The 21,724-nt window shown below is 40.0% G+C and overlaps 2 protein-coding genes across 2 annotated transcripts; one reads left to right on the top strand and one right to left on the bottom strand.

Moving 5' to 3' along the window:
- Positions 1-4,083: 4,083 nt before the first annotated feature.
- RB195_000677 (uncharacterized protein) lies at positions 4,084-9,090 on the top strand (the record flags this gene model as incomplete). Its single annotated transcript, XM_064197144.1, has 10 exons — positions 4,084-4,226; positions 5,310-5,468; positions 5,554-5,641; positions 6,459-6,587; positions 6,657-6,815; positions 6,888-7,051; positions 7,120-7,201; positions 7,258-7,347; positions 8,712-8,826; positions 8,948-9,090. 10 exons carry the CDS (start codon positions 4,084-4,086, stop codon positions 9,088-9,090), a joined length of 1,272 nt encoding a protein of 423 aa, XP_064053025.1.
- A 2,629-nt stretch (positions 9,091-11,719) lies between these two features.
- RB195_000676 (uncharacterized protein) lies at positions 11,720-21,600 on the bottom strand (the record flags this gene model as incomplete). Its single annotated transcript, XM_013450416.2, has 6 exons — positions 11,720-11,851; positions 11,932-12,031; positions 13,813-13,901; positions 15,329-15,469; positions 19,357-19,507; positions 21,569-21,600. 6 exons carry the CDS (start codon positions 21,598-21,600, stop codon positions 11,720-11,722), a joined length of 645 nt encoding a protein of 214 aa, XP_013305870.2.
- Between the last annotated feature and the right edge of the window lie 124 nt (positions 21,601-21,724).

Below are 21,724 nucleotides of genomic sequence, written 5' to 3'. Positions count from 1 at the left end.
CAATCCGTCAAGATCTTTCACAACAATATCTTAGCGTGTTTATTTTTGCAGACAACTTTCTAAAACCAAAAGAAGTGAGGCTTAGAATTTCTGGAACATTCTTCTTAGTTGTTGAGTTTTCATTTTAACAAAAACGAGTCTATAAACTTAGAAAGAAGGTTCGGAGCACAGCTACATATTTGTAGACCTCACTACCTTTCAGAAGCCAAGCATCGATGCGAATATTGATTGATATGAACAAAAAACGCAAACAAACTAAAAAAATGTACTCAAAACTTCAGCTTTACGATACCTGAATAGAGCTTGTGATAAGAAATTCAAATTGCGAAGACCCCTGCAATCAAGGAAAATCTTGTCTCAGGTGGAAATCTCCAATTTTTGAGCAAAAAGCTTGAGAATTCTTTGACGTCGTCTATGCTTATTGAAACGTAGCTCTAAAACCTTAGTAGCAGGATATTTATAGAAACGAATATAGATTTTCAAGCTTTTTGCATGAACATTGGCAATTTCCACTTAGGAAGAGACTTTTCTTTATTGGAGAGCCATTAGAGTATTTTGAATCCTGAAGTTCATAAAAATATAATACAGACATTAGTGATACGAATTCGGCATAAAATAATTTGCAAGGACCGATGCAGAAAACCGTGAAGAGGAGGAAATTTAAGTCGTGTACGTGCGCAAATGTTTACGTATTGTTACTGACGCTAGTACTAAAGTTGTTGTCCGATAAGGGTGGTTGAAGTAATAGTTTTAGAGGTTGTCACAGCTGTTACCCACCGGGGAATTCAGGCCCAAAGCAAATTCGGACACATTCGGACATTATCCCTCAGGAAAATATGGAAAATAAGTGGCATTGGAACCAAATGATTCTTCGGTTAAGACACAGCGAAGAAAAAAAAACCAGCTCATCCAAAGGCTAATATGATCTAAATTTGAGAAAGTTAGAGTGAGAAGTGGGAATCAAATGGTCAGGTAAGAAGCACAAATCTGGATTGGACAATGTGTTCATAAACAAACGAAAGGGAAAAATATTGCATATACTTGTTTTTTTAATAAATAAGACAAGTAATAAATAAAAAGTAATCTAAAAAAACAAAAGTATACAAATATAAATATAGCCGTGCAATGAATACAATATATGTAAGTGTATAATAAATAACATATGTAAATATATAAGAAATATAAATAAAGAAAATAAATGTAGTCCTAGGTGTGTTGAAGAAATGTTGGAAGAAGAAATGTAGAGATCATGGATCATGGAAAAATTAAGCCAATGAACAGATTTCAAACCACAGCCATGGATCGAGTGACAGGATCCTCTCCCAACCTTTAACTCTACGCTCCCAGGGCTTCCCTCAACCTCGATACATATCAACGGTCTTCTGTGTGTTAACACAGTGAAAGGATACAGTACGCGAAAGTTCAGCCGACAGTGCCATTACAAACGCAACGAACCGCATGTTTTCCATAGACATTGAGTGAGCGTGAAATGCCGACGCGTAATCATAATTTGCGAGGACTAGTCGTTTTGTCCTCTGACGATCATGTGCTCGACTTCTACAGGATGAAATCCTATTGGATCTCGTATTGGATAAAATGAAAGGGATGCATTCACATGCAAAAAAAAAACAGGGAAAAAAGTGCTGCCGCACTAATATGCCCGTCGAGTAGAACGGGAATGTGATATAATAGTTATGCCCTCAAGGCTCACTATATCCATAGGTTTCCAAGAAATACATCATATCTACAAGTGGAGGAACAATCAACGGGGAATTTATCACAGCCTTAAAAGCATCACCCCACGATTCTGGGGTGGTATGGGTTTCAGGTGGGTTATGCCTATGCGGAGTCGTAGATTATGGAGAAAAGGGCAATTCCGTCTACTTCTTCCTAATCGTTGTAAGAAAACACCACGGAAGATGTGGCTTCGAGCGTTCAAGGGCGCTATTTTTTTACAACGAGTTTGATTAGAGCACGCCAGCCTTGTGCACGTGCCGCATCTTTCGGACCGTTTTTTTACGCCAACTAGCAAGAATTGGACGGAATCACCCACCTTTCCTTAATCTACGATCCCGTATACGAATACTCCACCTGAAATCCGTACCACCTCAGACTCGTGAGGTGATGCTTTTAAGTCACTGATCCTTACCTCGTCACAGCTGCAATCTGTATTGTGATCCAAGTGATACTCATGTTTCTTCCACATTTCTCTGCGCCATGTCCATGCAAAAGGCTGGCGCGCTCCAATCGAACTCGTTATAGAAATTAGCGCCCCGGAGCGCTCGAAGCCGTATCTTTCGGACCGTTTTTTACGGCAATTAGGAAGAAATGGGCGGAATCACCTAACTTCCCCCTCTCCCCCCTCCATAATCTACCATCCCGTATACGAATACTCTACCTGAAACCCGTACCACCCCAGATTCGTGGAGTAATGTCTTTAAACCTATATCTTTTCAACCACGGACGTGAAATACCATTTGAAAACAGAAAGTCGTAGAAAAAGAAGAGGTAAGGATTTGAAGTGAGTTTCAGGCTTGAAGAGATTTACGTGTTTAGTCCCTCTTCTTTCTCTTTCTTCTCCTTTCGACCCAAAATCCCTCAGTTTTCTTCTGTCTCAAAGAGGTATACTGCATTAGAACTTTCATCGATGAACTTCAATGAAGTTGTAATGCTGGAGAAGCATTTTTTTCACGACAATGGCTCATGCTTTTCAAATTATAGGTCTTATCTTGAGGACGCCACCACTTTCACTTCAATTCGGTATCGTTTGAAGTCTACGAACGTATAACTAGCCTATACAATGACTTGCGGCGGCTACAATTCAGTGTTTTTATCCTCCCAGGCAAATCTGGCACCCATTATCCACCGCGGAGGGATGAAAGGCTTGGTTTGCACAAGTGCGGACTCGAACCTTCGATCGTGCAGACACGGCGGAACCTCTAACCGAGTGCGCTATGCCCGTACCACATCCCATCGGATTAATTAACGCCAGACATTTCATCACTTATCGTTTAGACTTCGAAGTCACTTGAGTCATTCGAAGTGAGATCATCTGCAAGTAACTTGCAAGTAATTGTTAAAGTGAACGGAAGAAGGCAGTCAGGTAGTTTTTTCTACAGTTTACAACGTGAGATAACCGACTATACTAGAAATAAGCATTTACGTCCTCCTTGATTTCTTACAGCCAACGCATGCAAGCACGAAAAATCCCTCGCAAGAAATACCCACTTATAGGAGTCCGGGATAAAGGATAAAGTATACGGGGTTGCTGATCCTCATGAGGATGCACCTACGCGTTCGACTTCAACTCAGGATCGTTTGAGGTTGGCGTGTCATTCCTTACAGAATCATTTGCGGTGGCTACCCGATGTGTCAAGTCAGTGTTCTTTTTATTCCCCCAGTCTGGTACCAATTTATCGACCCTGAAAGGGTGAAAGGCTTGGTTAGCACTAGGGCAGTTTCGAACCATCAATCGATTGTTGCAGACGCAGCGGTCCCTGTTACTAGCGACTGCGCTACACTAACCCGCACGATTCTAACACGTGCACTTTGATTAAAGAGTAGTTGTGGGGGGAGGGGGAGGTGAGAGGGGGTGTGATGGCACTCAACTGCGCCCCTATTTCTGGAAGTAAATAACCAAAGCAGCTGGAGCCCTAAAACCTAACCCTAGAACCAAAGCATTAGTTCTCAGCACAGGATCTATGACATGCAAGCTACAGTATGACCAAAAGAAAGAAGGTAGAGCTCCCAGAAATAAGGGAGCTGTCGAGTACCCCGTCTCTCCCAAAAAGCTAAGTTTTTCGCCCTACTTTCGGTCAATAACATGACGACAGCGACAACGGAAACACCATTATGAGTTCGTTCGCCCAAGGCACCCATCCTGACCTTCCAAACAACAGGGCCGTTCATTAGGCGTGAATCAATGCGTACAAAGTTGGTCGATCCCGCAGTTGCATCCATTACGTCGTTATTGCCGACTTGACAGATTTCTCATTGAATAGAAAACTGCCCCTTCTATTTCTTTTTCGTAGTGTTAAGTTAAGTGTATATATTGGGCAGGACGAAAATTTATTTCAGGGACAAATGACCTCTGCAGTGAGGGCGTCGAGTTCCTCCCGTCGTTCTTTGTCCGCGCTTGCAACTTGCACATCTCTTTCTCAAGCAATCAACAGCATCGACAATAGCAAACCAGCAGTTATCCTTGACTTGGGAAGAAGACTTACTAAGTATGTGCATTTTTTCGGCATATTGTTTTATTTCTCCTTCTTGTTCGTGCCAGTAATTTCGGTCAAACGTCTCTTCAACATAAATAGCGGATTTATATAGTAGTAGATTTCTCATAAGGAAAGAGGATACTTTCTAAATGAGAAGTTTCACTAAACAAGGAGCTGTTGCACTTGCCTACATCTAACACAAATATACGCAATTAACTGTATTTAATAAGTTTGAAACTTTATTGCTGCACTCGAAGACACGTAGCTAGCCCGAACCTAACTCAAAGCCTCGTAGCTTTCAACTCAAACTAATTAAAGTAACTCAAAGTAAGAGAAAAAAAAATGACGTAGTCGGATCATAACGACTTTGATGCCTTCCGCAGTTGCGTAAATGGCTGCGCTCAAAGTGGCGCGGTGGAGTTAGTGGTTGGAATCGAGCAGTAACCATTGCTAGCTTCACTCGGACTGCAGCGATGATTGGACCAAGGAGGGTCATGCCTAAATTCCAATCGCTAGCTTCGTCGCGCCGCTTCGAAACAAACCTGCACCGAGCTTGAGGTTGTTTTGACCCGACCATAACCCGTCCGTAGTTAAATTCTTACATTCAAAAAGGTTTCTCCTAGAGGAGGAACGTACTCAAGATTTTGCAAGGAAACATTTATACTTTCAAAGCAGCTAGATACCAAAATGCAACAGACATCTAAGGACGAAATTAGTCGACACCCTAACTAAAGAACATAAAAAAATAAGCAGAGAAAGTGATTTGCTGTGCGATATCATCTTTCAGTTATAGAAATGTGTAGCCTTTTCTCCTGTAGTGGTCAAAATGAATCAACGCTTAGTACAAATCTGTGAAGTACCTTTAGCTATTACTTCATATCCCGAAGGAGTAGGAGATGATTCCTCATTTTTGTTTCTTTTTTTCGAATGCAAACAAACAAAGAAACAAACATGCAATGTCAAATTCTTACCAACTCTTACTACTTCATCTCTCCTCATTAGACCGCAGAAATAATTTTTCCACAGTCTTCTATTCTTAATCCCAGCCTCCTAATTTTTGTAATCTTAGCGTTGAGTACATTATTGAGATTTCAGAGTCGGTTTTGCTGGGGAGTTCGTTCCGCGTGCTATTATTCGTTCACAATTCCTGGATGGGTCGGTGCACGAACAAAGCGCATCAGCGAGTGATGATCACCAGTCCACTTGCCCGAAATTGTCGGCTATGGTCAAGTTCTTCCGTAACATTTTTAACAGGTAAGAATTTGAACCTATTGTTCAAACGCTCTCTTAACCCTGTTAACTGTTCCTTGCTCAACTACTTGCACAGCAACTAGTTTAGCTATCTTCTCACTATGCCACGTGAGCGCCGTGTAGTGATTGTTGAGAGCTTGTTGACACCTACTCATTTGAGAGACATGATCTGTGAGGTAGGTCACCGTTAATCTTCGTTCACTACAACAATTTGTAAAATTGCAGTATGTCACTATCACCAGGGTGGTATTTCATTCACTCAATGAGAGGGTTCTATAAATATCTAAAAAAATAGAGAGCTCTATATTTTGGACAGATGCGTTAGGATTTTTGAGTTCAGAATGGTTGCCTCTTGAAGTCTGTCCCAGAGTTTGTGGCATAATTATAAGATGCAGTTAATTCTCATGTTAAATCTGTTTCTAAACACATTGTTTTCTTTTACCCTAGTGCAATTTGTTCACAAAATCAGTATTATTGTTAACACGGCATGATTGTCAACAAAACGAAGAAAGAGAAGGAAAGAGCGTTTGGTTGAGTCATCAAAGGTTTCGCAACAAACAACATGGAGTTTCAGACAAGAACTGATGTTTTACAAATGACAGCAATAATTTTAGTTGAAATGTTGCTATTTTGCTGCTTCGTGAAGAAAGATATTTTCCACCCATGGACAGAAATCAATTTTTCCCTAATCTCGCGATTTTTCTTTCTCTTAAAGTACCCAAATTGTTGAATCGCAGTTTAGGAGATCCATGAGATGTTAATAGATGTCAATTAGTGAGGTTTTATTGGATTAACTGTGGTCGTTACTACTGTTCTCTCTAACAGCTCCTTCGAGGTTTACAAAAATCCCGTGTTTATGAAAAAGTGGTTATGTTAGTAAGTTGTTATTAACCTACGGAGCTTAGAAATACACCAGTATCCCATAAAGAATCAGTTCTCAATTTGAATCTTATGATCAGCTTGGCTTTTTGGACGCTGTGTTTACCTGTTTAGGCGCTGTTGGAAGTATTAAATGTACCTAGTGTCTTATTTATCCCTTCACACCTTGCTGCTACTTTTCCTTTCAATACTGATTATGCTCTCGTTCTTGATGTTGGGTACACAGAGTCAGTTGCTGTTCCAGTAAGTTCTATGTTTCTAGCTCCTTAAACGATAATTTTGGTTCCGTATTCGCAAAGAGAAACATTATAGATTGCTGAAGGCGTCACTATTTTGTCTTGTTGGGAAGTTTCAAATATTGGTGCTAGGAAACTAGAAAATAGAGTTCGTGAGTTGCTAAAGGTGCATGGTCGTGTAGAAAAATGGAACGAAATTTGCGAGATAAAGGACGAAGATTGGAACTTGATAGAGGTAAGACTGAACAAGAATTTGTTAGTTTGTTTGTTTGAGTTATGTTGCTTGCAAAATTGCTACGTTTTTAAGGAGGCAAATATCATAGAGGATATCTGCGTGCGATTCGTCTTTTGCTGTCCTCTTGAACGCGGTCAGGCCATTCAAGCACAAGGTGCGGAGCACGGTCTGCCATCAGTGAAATCTGTTAGAGTTCCCCTCGGAGCCGATTTCCTCCTGATTCCTGGATATGTGAGGTTAGTTTCTGAACTTAAGTATTCCTGTAGCACCAGCAACAGTATGTACGCAGGCAAACTCATTTAAGAGAAGCTGCATGCGAAGTGTTCTTTGAGCAAAATGGTGATGATATATGTCTTCCAAAAATGATCCATTCAATTGTTGGAAGGGTATTGTACTTTGTTCTGTTCTCCGGAAGCTTTTGCGAAAATACCCTTGTGTTCAGTGTCCATTGGATTTGCGTAAAAGAATGTTCGAGAGTATTTTGGTGACTGGAGGACCCTCACTTATTCCAGGCTTTCTCCATCGCTTGAAGGTTAGTGTTATTCAGGTTTTGGTGATTTTTGACTTACAGATGTCTAATCCTGAATGAATCTTTTCTTCATTGAAGAAGACCATAAAACTCTTGTTATCTCAGCGTTTACGTCACATACGTGTGCGACGTATGCAATAGACTCTCGAGATACGAAGGGATTCTTACATGACCACAATATATCGCATATAAATTTCTTTAAGAAGTAGTTGATTAAGTGAACAAAGGTGGTGCTGCAATAGCCTGTACAAAATCTAGAACCTTTGTTGGGATTTCAACTGTCTTCATTTAGATCTTGAAGGCCAAACCTAGTGAATTCTCCTCGATCACGAATCTGACGTGGTGAGGGAACTCGATGGAAAGGCTAGAGATGGGATTGCAGGATCAGAGATGGTTCCAGTGACCTCTCTCTAATTGCCGTAAAAAACGTCGTGAAAGACTCTGTTTTTCACAACGATTTCAGCTACAATGCGCGCGCCCAAACCTTGAGAATAGAGACCTCGACCTTCAGCAACCTATTCAAGTGAAACCAGTGAATAGATTGCTGAAGGTGCCAGAAGGTATATATAGAGGAGAGGATATTCTAACGTACCACGTAAGAGTTAGAGCGGTTCCCATGCCGTTTTTTTACGATCAGGGAGGGAGCAGACCCACTCCAGAACCGGCAGTCTACGGTCTGACGGTCCCGGAGTGGGTCTGCTCCCTCCCTGATCGTAAAACCTTACCTTGTCTCTGGCTCTTCCTGCAGATTCCGTCAGCACGTCATATTCATGGAATGTTGCCTTTAATCAACCGTTGTTAGTTAACTCAGTGAAACGTATGATGTTTTTTGCGGCTTTTATATTTCCAATGTTTGAATTCGAAAAGAGGAAAATGCCGAGGATGCCCATATGTATCCACCATCTTTTTCTCTCCCTAATTTCGTCCTCACCTTCACGAAAGCATAACACTACTTCATATTGCTAATGAGATTATGGTAATTCCACGATAATGTCGTTATTTAAACGGAGCACAGAACAAAAGCTATTCTTTTTATCTCGTGATTGATGAAACTTTCTTTGCAAATAGAATTCGGAACTTCTTCCTCACCTGGCAAGAAATTTTACTGATATGTGGTTATATTACAAACATTAAATCTTCACTTTCTTCAACGTTTGAGAGTTCATACTGCATTATACCGTGAAAGTTTCCAAACTACTACATCTCGATGAGTAAAAATTATATTGGAACTTCAGAGATGATATCTGAAACGCTTATTTTCTTCACCTATTTGAGCAGAGCAACTCTGAGTGTTGAGATGTTCAGACATGGATACTCGGGTATCGGGTTACTTGGTGAATTGGTTTCCTATTACAATTAATCTTTAGGCTGAGCTAGCCGAAGCTGCTAAAGGAAGTCTAAGCAAGTTGAAGCAGTGTGAATCGATTCGCTTCTATAGATTCCCGGATCAGTGTACTGAAGTCTACTTGCCGTGGCTAGGAGGTTCTAATTTCTAATCTCCTCTAGATTAATCTTTTTCGAAATACGTATTAACTCTAAGTATTGTCTCATATGTACTGAACCGCATCCCGCCTATTATATGTTGTCATAAATGCGGTTTTAGGGAGCCTATTCGGGGCTCTCCAAGACGCCGTTCAGATGAGATCCGTATCTCGAGAAACTTGGATCGAAGATCGAAGCATTCCTGACTGGACCGATTATGTTCGGCATGGCATTCCATGTGGAAAACCAGAGCTCGAACGTTGATAGCGTTTTCTTACTCCACTTTTTTTTCTGAGAAGAATCTCTGATAATATGCTGCCATAGTTTCCATGGGAAATAGCGGTGTCGAAGAGCGGGATAATTTAGGTGAGACCTGGGGAAGAACATCATTGTTCATTGTTTAGGTGCATTCCAGTGTCTCCTTTCGAAGTTTCCGATCTTGTTATGGCAGAACTTCTTGTCTTTGTCTCGTTAATTAGGGATTGCGTGCATGCCCCAGAATCATACCTGCCCTGATCACCGACATCTTCACTACGGTCATGGCTGAAATGGATTTGGAAATTGCCGCCGTAACACTTATCGCATTTTTGGTGACAAATTAAATTACAATAGTTGATTTCATTTGCATAAGAATGATAGCCTTGATGTCCGGATCGTTGCTCATTTGTGCTCTGCTTTGCTTTGTAATGATCTACATAGTGTCGGTTTTTTTTTGACTCAGTGCAATCGCTTTATTTTGTATACATATTCCAGATTTCGCTCCTATATAAACTTTTTCTTTTGTCCATGTTATGTCAGTTTTAGTCTAGTCTTGAGTTTTGATTGGCAATTTATTTATGCGCTAATGTTGATTTCTCTGGTAGGCATAAACTAACAGTTTTCTATGTTCACATTCAAATTCCTTTTTTCTTGGCTGGCTTCCGTAAATCCAAAACTCGAGTGCGATTGGAAATGAAGTAAATAATATACAGTATAGAGCTACCTCTTTTGGTTGCTACAGTATGACTCAATTTGTTTAGATGCGGCGTTAATTTTGATATAAGTGTTGTCTATTATCTATTTATTCTATTCTATTTATCTGTATTTCTTCGAATTGAAGGAAGGTTGTAGCGCAGTTGTTAAGAGGTTCCGCTGTCTACACGATCGACGGAGGTTCGAATCTGCCCTAGTGCTCGCCAAGCCTTTCATTTCTCGTGGATCGATAAATTGGTACCAGACTTATCTGGGAGGATAAAAACACTGACTTGACACATCGGCTAGTCCCCACAAGTCGTAAAGCCAGTTATACGTTCGTGAACCTCAAGCGATTCTGAATTGAGGGGAACGTGGGGACTCATCCCAAGTGGATTGATTAATGCCAGACACTTTATCCTTTATCCTTTAATAGAAGCCTAGTGACGTAAAATTGAATAGGCCAGTTACACTTTCGTAAACCTCAAACGATTCTGAATTGAAGTGAACGTGGTGGTGTAGCGGCTAGAGGTTTCGTTTCCTGCACGATCGATCAGAGGTTCGAATCCGTCCTAGTGCTCACCAAGCCTTTCATCCCTCCGTGATCGATAAATTGGTACCAGACTTGTCTGGGAGGATAAAAGCACTGACTTGATATCGATAAAAGTTCTAATGCAGTATATCTTTGATACAGAAGAAAACTGACATTTCGGGTGGAAAGGAGAAGAAAGTGAAAGAAGAGGGACTGAACACGTAAATCTCTTCAAGCTTAAAACTCACTTCAAATTCGTACCTCGTTTTTTTCTACGACTTTCTGTTTTCAAATGGTATCTCACGTCCGTGGTTGAAAAAATAGAGGAGGGAGGATGAGCCATACGAGTCCACCGCTTTGTCTTGTAGTTGTATTATATTTAACAAAACTTTCAGGGAAATCATTGGTAAATATCTGAAAATTTGGGTATTGAATTACTTCTTGAGCAGATTACCAGGATTATTATCAGGCTTTCATTTCCGCTATCGTTATGACGTCGTCACTTACTTTGAAGCCTATAAAATCAAGAATATGTTTGACCTTCCCAAACGCTTCATAGCACCACAAGATCCAAGATCCATAATTTTCGATTTTCCATAGTTTTGCAAAGAGATACCTGAAGGACAACAATAGCATCAGAGAAGCTGATCAGAGTAGCGCTTGATGCTCGTTAAGTCGTAATGTTGGTGGGCCACCGATTGTTAGCGTCGAGGTTCTAGTAGTAACCTTCTGACCTACAAGGTCAGAACCAGATGTCTTCGGTCTGTTGTGTCATTCTATCTCTTCCCGCCATGGGTGCCTCATTTATTCTCATCAACAAGGTAAATCCTTGCTTATGTTTTGTGAAATAATGTGAACCTTGAAGTTTCCGCGCCATCTCGTTGGCCCCAGGCATGATTCTTTTTTACGTTTTGTGATGGAGGTTCTGGCAGTTATCCAAAAACGCTTCCAGTGTTCTGTGTGCCGTAACGTCGGCTTTGCTCGAAAAGACTGTGACTGCTATCTTGGAAGTGGTACTGTCATGACAGTTTCTGCGAGAAGCACCTAGAGATGTGGGGGATTTTAATTTTAGGGTCCCATCTAATACGTCATTCACTTGTGTGCCTCAATTCGCCAATGTACTTAGCCCCTCATGACTGGAAGTGATCAGATAGATCCGAAGAGTTATCGCCTATAATTTCCCAGAGAAAATTCTTACACTTTGAATGGTACAGGCATTCGAATGCATTTATTCGCGTCTGAGTGAAACAGCAATAGACTAGAAGGGAAGAAAAAACTCGGAACATATGTTACATGAAATATACAAGCCGACTATTTAAATCGTCTTTAGAGGCGTGCACAAGTCTCATCGTCAATCTTCAATGTTAACACTCTAGTGTTAGTAATAAATACACATAATCATATATCCAGTCATTTGCTGTTCTCGACTTTTGTCTCTTGTGCAGGCGTAGGAGTCCCCGTTGCCGCTGCCGCTGCTGCCGTTCCCGTTCCTGACGATGCTCCCACTATTTTAATAGGAATTGCACGAGCCGGAGAGCCATCCTTAATACGTGTGATATTTTCTTCAAAATTACTGGAGAAGAGAATTGAAAAGAATTCGAGGATTGTTCGCCAGCACTTACTTTTGGTTTAAGTGGAAGCGCTTGAATCGTTAGCGTTCCATCGCTTGTCAAATTGCTGGAAACACCCTCCGGTTGCACGCCTCGTGGTAAATTGAACTTTCTGAAAAGTTGGTGTGGTGTTAAGCGATTGTTACAGCAGTTTTCGCAAAATGGACTCTAATATTTCCTCTTTATACTTTAAAGAATTTATTTGGGGGGACAGTGCACGATTTTATATTTATTATTGTTATTTAGTTTATTATTTATTTATTTATTTATTTACATTGCACAATCAGATGCTGCTTCTATCTTATTAAATTGTTATATTTTACATTTATTTGTTTCATACTATGATATAGTATGTATATTTAATTTATTTATGTTATTTTGTTTTATAAAATTATTTGTTATTTCTATCTTAGCCATCATGGACTTTTACCCCAAAACATCAAGCGCAACTCTAAGCAGGAAGAGCGGTGGTGTTGAATAAGTGAGCACGGAAGCGAAAGACCTAGATTTTCTTCACTAAAGCCTCGATGCTCTTCTATGCTCCCCAAGCCGATCGTTTCCTTGTGGTCACTTCCAAAGTCAGGATTTTCATCATGTTAAGATCATCATCGAGCTAATAGCAATGATATACAGGGTAGTCCACATGAAGTATGACGCAAAAAAAAACTATCCACAACTATGCACCAATTAATCCAAGTAAGAGATCTTTTTTTTTTCTATTCAACAGTCAGAAAATTCTACGTAAGTTCTCACACATCACATTCAAAATTATTGTCTTTAGCTTTAACACAAACATCCAATCTCTTGCGGAAATTTTTGAGGATGCGCGCAATCATTTCCTATGCCCCAGCCCTTCTCCAGGACTCTTATCGGCGAATTCAGTGGCATGTGCTTAAAAGAGTAGACTTTTTGCTCTAGATTGGCCTCGCAGCACTCCATTGTCTTCCTTGCGCCCTGGACTGCCGCCCAATTTTGCAGAAAGGTCCAAGAGCCAATTTTGCAGGAAGGTCCTTACCGGTTTCTTTCGCTCAAGGATTCAAGCAGCTCTGGATTTTCCGTAGCCCGTCACACTTTATTTGAACCATCCTATATATTTGTTCTTTTGGCAGTGCTATAAGAAACACACACACACACACGCATTTTTCTCACGAATATCGTTTCGTCCAGGTTCAGCTGTGGACCTTTCTTTTTGCACAGGCAAAGATAATTGGAGTGCAGGAGTGTGAGTATGCTACAAAAACTGGACGGAATTGATCGTAAACGGCTCGAAGAATGGAGTAATAGAAATTGAACCATTAAGGCTAGACTTCTAGGCAGAAATTGCACAAATTCGTTTAATGAATTAACTAGTAGGGATACTACCAAGTAGGGACTTTTAAGCAGTTGTATTCTTTCTAATTTTTTTCTTTATCAAAATCAACTAGCATACGTTCCGAATGATGATCGATGTTATCAGAACGATGTCATCATTGAAATGAAAATGATGTAACTGTCGAGGCATCAACATTCACTACGATATTACCCCATTGTAATCCTCGAATTACGTTCCCGGAAGTAACAGTGAATATTTTGAGTGAAATGTTGTCACTCTGTACCTTTGCTGGCACCACGCACCGCTGCAGTTTGCGACGGTCCCACCTCGGTGCCAACTGTTTTGTACCGTCACCGCGCCGTTTCGAGCGCGTACGCGAATGCACAGCAACTACACTCGTGATTCATGCTGTTTTGATCCGGCCATATGTAGTCAATGCCGAATGCGTTCAGCTTCCTTAACGCGACGCGGCTATGCTGCAACACTTCGCTCTGCCCTGCTCGAATCGATAGCGCATTGTACTCAACTGGTTGAACACATCCGCTGCTAACTAGACCTATTCGGCGCATGGTAATAATTACCTGATAAAGTGTCGTTCGATGAATCCGAACTCATCTTGTTTTTCGGGATGTTTCGCCTCCACTACGATAAACTGACCGATCACAGAAACCTAAAATATTTCCATAAGAATGTAAATCGATGTCAAGCAGCATAGAAATCGATTGAGTAGGGAACTGATTGATTGAATTTGGTTATGTAAACGTAAACGCGTAGTGCGATGTGGTTTTAACGAATTATGCAGTAATACATACGATCGCTGCGAACGCTCTGTTCCTCTGGTTTTTTGGGTGTAATCCGCCGAGGATAGAAAGAAGAAAAATTTTTTGTGTTCGACGGCGGACATCGATTCACTTCGTACATTTGAATATAATTTTAGAGTTCAAACGTTCTCGTGTCTTCGAACCTCAGCACAGTTTTGTTTATGTGTTCTAATAGGGTGCCTACGAAAAAGCCGAAATGTCATTCGAATAAAAGTTCCATCTAAAAAGAAATTTTGTACTTAAACTATTGGAAAATATTTTTTTCGAGTGCTATTTTGAAAGAGTTGAATAAGAGAAATTTTTTAGAAACACTAAAGAACTTCTGTCTTATATTTAGGTTTACGAACAAACAAAATACAGAAAAATAACAGTTCTGCTCAGTGAGGTAAAAATACTGCAACATTCCAACAAAAATGCTCAAAAACCTTACAAAAACGGAAGTATAATCCCGAGTAATGTACCTAGAACCTAATTGAAAAGGTTTTGTAAAGAAAAAATCGATATTTCCTCTCTACACAACTCTAGCTTCTTAACAGAACCATGGGAAAAAAAAAACAATAGAAATTTTCTTTGTAATCCTCTTCTGCTAAAGGTATACCATGAATGTGGTGCTATCAGGTGGATTAAAAGGGAATAGATTCTGGAGAAGAAGAGATTCCGTCCATTTCTTCCTAATTCTAGAAAAAAATTTTCTCCTCGTTGTAGAAAATCGCGTCAACCAGATCCGTATCTTTCTCCGTTTTTTACGGTAATTAATAATAACCCGTGCTCTTAATTGTTCAGGTTCCTTACACAACATTCACTACTAGAACCTATTACTTCTAAATCGTTAATAGGAAGATTTGACTCAAAAAAAGCGATAAGATCCAATGAACATTGCTTAGTCCAAAAAAGGATAGCAGTATGTCGAAACAGTTCTCGATATTCATAAAAACTCGTAATCTCCCTCAGTGAGTCGTCGAGTGCGGCAATGAAAGGTTCGAGGCAGCAATCGCTGCTCTAAATTCCCCTACCAAGCTCTATTATCCAAGAATTGAGTTGACAGCCAGCTTACTATGTCACCTGTCATCTATTCTGATTCTTTTTATTGTTCTTTTTTTTCTGGAAAACGTTATGTGCTGAATTATTTATGGAACAAATAAGTCGGTGTAGGTGGTAATGCTCTACAAAGTAATCTTCTGTTCTCTGTTCTCTGTCATCTCTAATGCTTTATCGTTTCCCTTTCATCCTTTTATTCTTTTCTTTGTTTCTTTCGCTCAGAAAGTTGACTTCAAACCGTCTGATATATTTCGAAACTTAACTTCAAATCATCTGGTTTGTATTGTGAGACATCCATTGTGACGTTAAGTGAATCATCGGTGGAGTGGAATGAGGAGACATTTCCGCCGAATGACGTTTGAAATGACGGGAACGTTGTCTGAAATGCAGCTGTTGTTGTTGTTGTTGTTATTGCTCCTCAAAAAGTACACATGCATACATCCCATCCCACAACCCCCACACACGTGTGATTCATGGATTCACGCCCCAACGACACGTGCGTCAAAAGCGAGAATGCGCTGCGAAACAGTTGCTTACACGCGAAACGCGACTCCCCCACGCCGACTTACGCCAGTTACATCCGCCTTGGATTTTTTCCAAAGAATTCATACTAAAAACAATGGCAAAAAATTAACACAAAAAATACTGGAAGTAAAAAATTGCATAAATAAGATATTATAGCAACGTATTATATGTATTAATGTATATATATATACCTTAGAAGGCTTGGTGGCACAGAGCGGTTGCCTGATGATCGCAGCCACCCACCACCCGCCCATATATTAGATAGATATTATATTAGATATATTAATGTATATATTACACTATAATAAAATCATAAATTTAATGGTTCTATGGATGACGCAGGCCAGTTACACGTTCGTAAACCTCAAACGATTTTGAATTGAAGTGAACGTGGGGGCGCATCCCAAGCGGATTGACTAACGCTAGAAACTTTATCCTTTATCCTTTATGTATGGCGTTCGATTAGACGATACAGATTCTTCTTCAAATATGGCTCAAATATTGCTCATATTCGACCTGTCTTAGAATGTTGGCATTTTGAATATTATTATTTAATTTAAATGGATGTTTAGCCTGTTTAATTTTGATTTTATTGATTTGTTTGAGCAATAAAATGGCTCAAACAAGCTATACGACACTAGGAGGCATCAATATGTGTATTTATTTATTTACGAGAAGACAGTGCTACCGTATTAGAGAACCTTAGACCTTTCAGCCATTAATGTACCGCTATAGGATCTGCCCCATGATTTTAAAGTTTTGCCATCGAGTTTATTTCATACTCGATATCGATACTGTCGAATAATTAGTTCTTGAATCGTTCGAATTAACAATGTTTTACCTAATACCTATCTGTCCCCTAAAAATGTTAACATTTCAGAAGGCACCTGTTAACGTTATATCTTTTACCCTAGTTCCCAGTTACAGAACCATGTGTTCAGTCCTTTTGGACGATCATGAATTTGGTTAGATTCTTCCGTTTACACCTTTCAAATTGAACCGTTTAAAAACAGAATATAACTGTAATAATTTCTTTGATATAGTGTTCTTGATGGCAGCAATTACATATTCCGGAAAACGGGCGATTTCTCAAAGTACTCCACTTGGTCTACTTCTAATCTTGCCGAACGTTGGCGTTGCTAAATTTCTAATAAAAATTTACGATTTACGCTCCTCCCATTCGTTTCGTTCGATTAAATATTCAATGAATGTTCAGAATTTGATAGATAGAATCAGATCCCGAGCTAATCAATAGCTATCGAAGTTCCACTACTATTCTGTAGCCTTCTCCTTGGTGAGTATGAAATAAATATAAGAGTGGATCCATCTGTGTAAAATGTGTACGATAAGTATGCGATAGGATAAGTAAACATGCCAAAATACGATCGAATCGGCTCGATGGCTATGGATTCGAAATCTAAGTGAAGTGTTGGTTGCAATCAATGCCTAACTTCTATTGGGACTAGCAGGACGGGAATTGGAAGAAGCGCACAACGATCGACAAGGAAACACGCATCAGCGTTGAACCTAAACCAAATAACAGTTTGCCGAACAGTCCACAGGATCTATAGGTGAATACACAATAGGTAAAGGTGATGGGAATGCTGAAGCGCTGAGCAACCGTCACACACTCTCACCATTTTTGTATAATGGCATCAAAAAAATCAAACTGGTGCAGATTTCGTCGAGCTCCCTCTCTTCCCCCCTCTCTCCCCGGTTTCCTCGTTTGTAAACCCCATGTGCTATCAGCATCAAATTCTTTTTCCCCTGTGTGGTTCCTGTGCTGTGCTCACTGCTTCCGGCCCTACCAAATGGACGTTTCGAACCGATCCACTGATCCATGATTAATAAATGGTAAGTAGCTCCATACTAAATGATGTCACTTCCACCTATCTACCAATTCTTCACGGCTACCACCTCAACATTCAATATTTCCCATTTTCCCAGGCTGCCCCTGCACATCCAAAATCATAATCATTTTTTTCTTGCAAAATACTAAACTACTACCATATTGATTGATATGGGTCAAAGTTTTCGGTCCTCCTCCATCTCTTTAGGATGCATTGGTGTGTGTCGACTTCAAATCAGAATCGTTTCAATGCCGAACGTATAGTAGAGTCAAAATAACGAAATGAAGTACGGTGCAGGTACTTAAGCGGTTGCGCTCGAAGCGGTGCGATAGAGCGCAGCGGTTAGGATCGATTGGGGATCCTTGCTACGAGCGGCTCCGAACTCTGCGGGCAGCCTTACGGAATTGCACCGTGCTTCATGTCGTTTCGACCCGACTATACATTGAACATACATACGCATATCTTACGCTTACGGCATATATGTTCTCTAATGCCCTGTACGTAATCCCGCTCCACAATACGCAATGCAGCTTTTACAGTTACATTAATATACTGGCTTTAGGAATTCTTTAGAATATCCGAAAGAAATTCCTTCACATACTACATAGTGACCATGGTTACCAGTAGGAATGCAATTTTTCACGTATATGGTCATTTTCTCGAAGAAAAAGGTTTCTCCATGGATACTAGTGAACCTTTCTGGAAATATTGACTTTTAAGAAACGAAAGGACTGCCATATAAAAGTGGTAATGGATATGGACACACTGTAGATCATTCGAACATCTTTCATATTATACTTAAACATGTAAAATATTATTTTGAGTAGAAATACATGCGTAAGGTCTAGAGTGAGGGAATACATCGTGAACCTGCCTGCCAAATAGCAATCAATCATAGAAAACAATCATCAATCAGGGGAAACAATTGTTTTTTTCTGCTCGAGGATTGTTTGCTTATTGTTTTTTTTTTACTCCAGAGCACTGAGAAGAAGAAGAATCTTAAGAGATATGAGATAAAAACTTTTACACAACCTTTTTGCTTTCCGACATGAACTTAATCGCACCGGATTCGCGTGTTTTTTTTTGCGTACCCTTGGGCCACTGTATTTGAGCTGTTTTTTTCCTCAAATTTTCAAGAACTCCTTACCGACTGACAATACAATACAAAAATACAATTAATATCGTTCTCTCCTAACTTTTCCAACAGTGAAGTGCAAATATATAGTAATGCACATACACGACCTAAACTTTAAAACGTAAGCGAAAAAGAACCACAACGATAATTAGTAGCCTTCAAAGAATTACTATAGGAACTCCTAAGCGACAATCAGTATTCTCTTTTGTTATCACAAATTTGTTCTGTGACGAGACGAAAAATCACTAAACAATTGTGGTAAAGTGTGAAATCCTTGTCTGCTCGTGGAATTCCTATTTTAAATTTGATTTGTGTTAAGTTCTTCATATTGTTGTTGGAGCCGCTCATCTTTTCCGAATCGTCGTGAAAAACAACGTGGAAGTGGCTGTTTTTTTAGAACGACTTGATTTTCAACGTGTCATCCGTTGTGCACGCGTCGCATGTATATGCGAGCGATCAAAGATCGATGATATCTTCTCATCAGCCGTTTCAAGTGAAACCAATGAGTAGGCTAGTGTGGGGACCGGAACGTGTACATAGAGGTGCGCATTGACGTACCTTGTGGGAGCTAAAGCGGTTCCCACGCTGTTTTTATGAAAATTAAAGGAAAAATGAGCGGAGCCAGGCTAAGTTCCCCAATCCACTACTTGAGCTCGATGCTTTCATCGTGGGTTCCGCAGTCAAGTTCGTGGTGGGATGCCGTTATGTGACCCCGATTAGCAGAAGCAACAATTTTCGAGTAATGAGGAGACGTACCGGCATTATATGATGAGCGGTGGTAAAAGGAGAAGAGTGCGGTATGGAGGCGATTCGAATTCGTGGTGTTTCTTCGATCACCTTCTTCTCGTACGTCCTATTATAGGACGAAGTTTGATTGTAAGTGGTCATGTGAATTTGTTGTGTGAGCCTGTAATAAACGGGACCATTTCAGCAATAAGTTTTCATGTCCCGTCACAAAAGGACACGAGGCGAAAACACGTGGAAAAGAAAAAAATTGCAAAGAAAAAAAAACGATGCAAGGAAAATATCCGATAATTGTAAGTTTGCCGCTACGACAGACATGAAATGACTGAAGCCCTGGAATTATTACACCGAAATCCACATTAATGTGGGGGCAAAAACAACAACGGCGACAACGGAGCATATCTGACTGAGCATTTGAATTACTCTGAGCGTTGAAATGCTAATGTAGTTGCGTAAGCGTTGACTCATATCTCTAACTCTAAATGAAACTGTTATTCTAATCGATCAAACTGTCATTCAGATGTGAAGCGACAAGTGTGGCGCGGGCGACAAAGAAATACTGTATCTGGAACACAGCATAACGCGAATGTCAACAAAACATTTCATTCTGATGGTTATGTTTAAAAGCGTTCATGGAATCTAAGAGGAAAGAGACGAAACAAAGTGTGAAGAATAGGAAAAAAAATTGATTTTACCCTCTTTTTACATTCTGTTTACTACCAGTATTTTCTATTTCCTTTCTTTGTAAACAAAACATGATGAAAGCATCTCAGAAAGAAACGAATAGAAAAAATGAAATTTGATATGAGAAAGACACGCACTAACGGGGAAAATAGCACATGTAGAAGAAATTCGTTCACAGCAACGCTCTACCGTCTCTTCTTTACCGTAAAATTCAAACGGTCTGCACTTTTGAGGGGTTTTTCCCCGTTGCTGAATTTGACAACAGTCAATCTGACACAAATCGATAATTTGTGCTTAGAAAAACGAATCCAGAAATGGTTTGCTGCGCCAGGGAGAAGTTCTGAGGAGTTGTTGGGCTGGCCTAAGTCGGATAAGATTTGGAGTCACTGCACCACATCTCTCGAAAAAGACGTAATGACAGAAGACGAGGAAGGAAGAGTCTAATTTTCGTGTCCATTCGGGTATCCGCTTTGAATGTTTCGCATCTGCACAGCTTGTCAGAAAGAGAAATTTTACACATGCATCCGAAATAAAGAAAGGAATAGAATAAATAAATAGACAGTTTGAGCAATTTTTCTGTGGATGTGAAATTGAAATGAAATTTTCTTAACTTTTATGGACTCCTTATTGCCTAACTAGCTTCCGCGGATATCAACAAAATAGTATCATGAAGTTAGCCACCGAATATATCCATAGTATATGTACATAACATCGCAAAAAAGGCTACAGATTTTATGTTGAAGGTCCAGATTATCTTTTTACTCGATAGATGGGAGCTAGAAATGTCGTATGATTGAACTCTGATGGTCGAAATTTTTCAAATACTTCAGAATGGTTTTTTTTCCTCGAATACATTCGAGTAATTCACAGAAAATCCTTGTTATGAATGGATGAGCAGGATGTACGCATGAAAATAAATGACTTTAGCGCAACCCCTTTGCAAAACCGAATAGTAAACCGAAAATTCGAGTAGTGATGAGAAAATGAGGAAATTCAGGAATTCTATAGGTGTTGTGGGGCAGACCGATACGAAAAAAATTTCAAAAGTCCAGGATTATTGTACACAAAAAACCTCGAAAAAAATTATAATCTATCACCATGATTTGGGAAATATATATATAAATATAACGAAAATATAAAAAAAATATATATATAATATATATAATATAGTCAATTATAACGACCTTCCAGTGGTTATAAGAAAAGGAGGCGAAAAACATTGGAAAGCGTCGACAGTATGTTTCCAGGATTTGAAAAGATAAGCTAGCAGTCAGTATTTTCTAGTAGTAGCAGTACAATACAGGCTAGTAGTACCAGGAGCTAGTTTGTGAAAGAAAACCCATATTCCGGAAAGAAAGAGGATAGCATCTGGTTGTGATTTGAGGTGTAGCCGAATGGGCTAAGAGCCAGATTTCTGGAATGACCTCTTTTTGTGAGTAAACGCCAGTTACTGGAACAACTACAAAGCCACAGCCACGCGTTGAGACGGAAATGTGTGAGACTAGAAATGATCAGTTGCGACACAAACATTTGCCGCCACCTGACGTCCCATGTAATACGATTTGAATACATCGAGAGGCGTGTGAGCCGGCCGGTGAGGTGGGAGGAGGTTCATGAACTCGCTCGGGCTGCTGCTGCCGGCGCTGCTGCCGTGTCTCTGTGCCTTAAGGGCGACTCAACGCGGAGCACCAAGCTC

Source organism: Necator americanus, chromosome IV, assembly GCF_031761385.1.
Source record: "Necator americanus strain Aroian chromosome IV, whole genome shotgun sequence".
Taxonomy (NCBI): Eukaryota; Metazoa; Nematoda; class Chromadorea; order Rhabditida; family Ancylostomatidae; genus Necator; species Necator americanus.
Note: the sequence above shows the minus strand (reverse complement) of the source record. Positions and strands in the feature narration are given on the sequence as shown.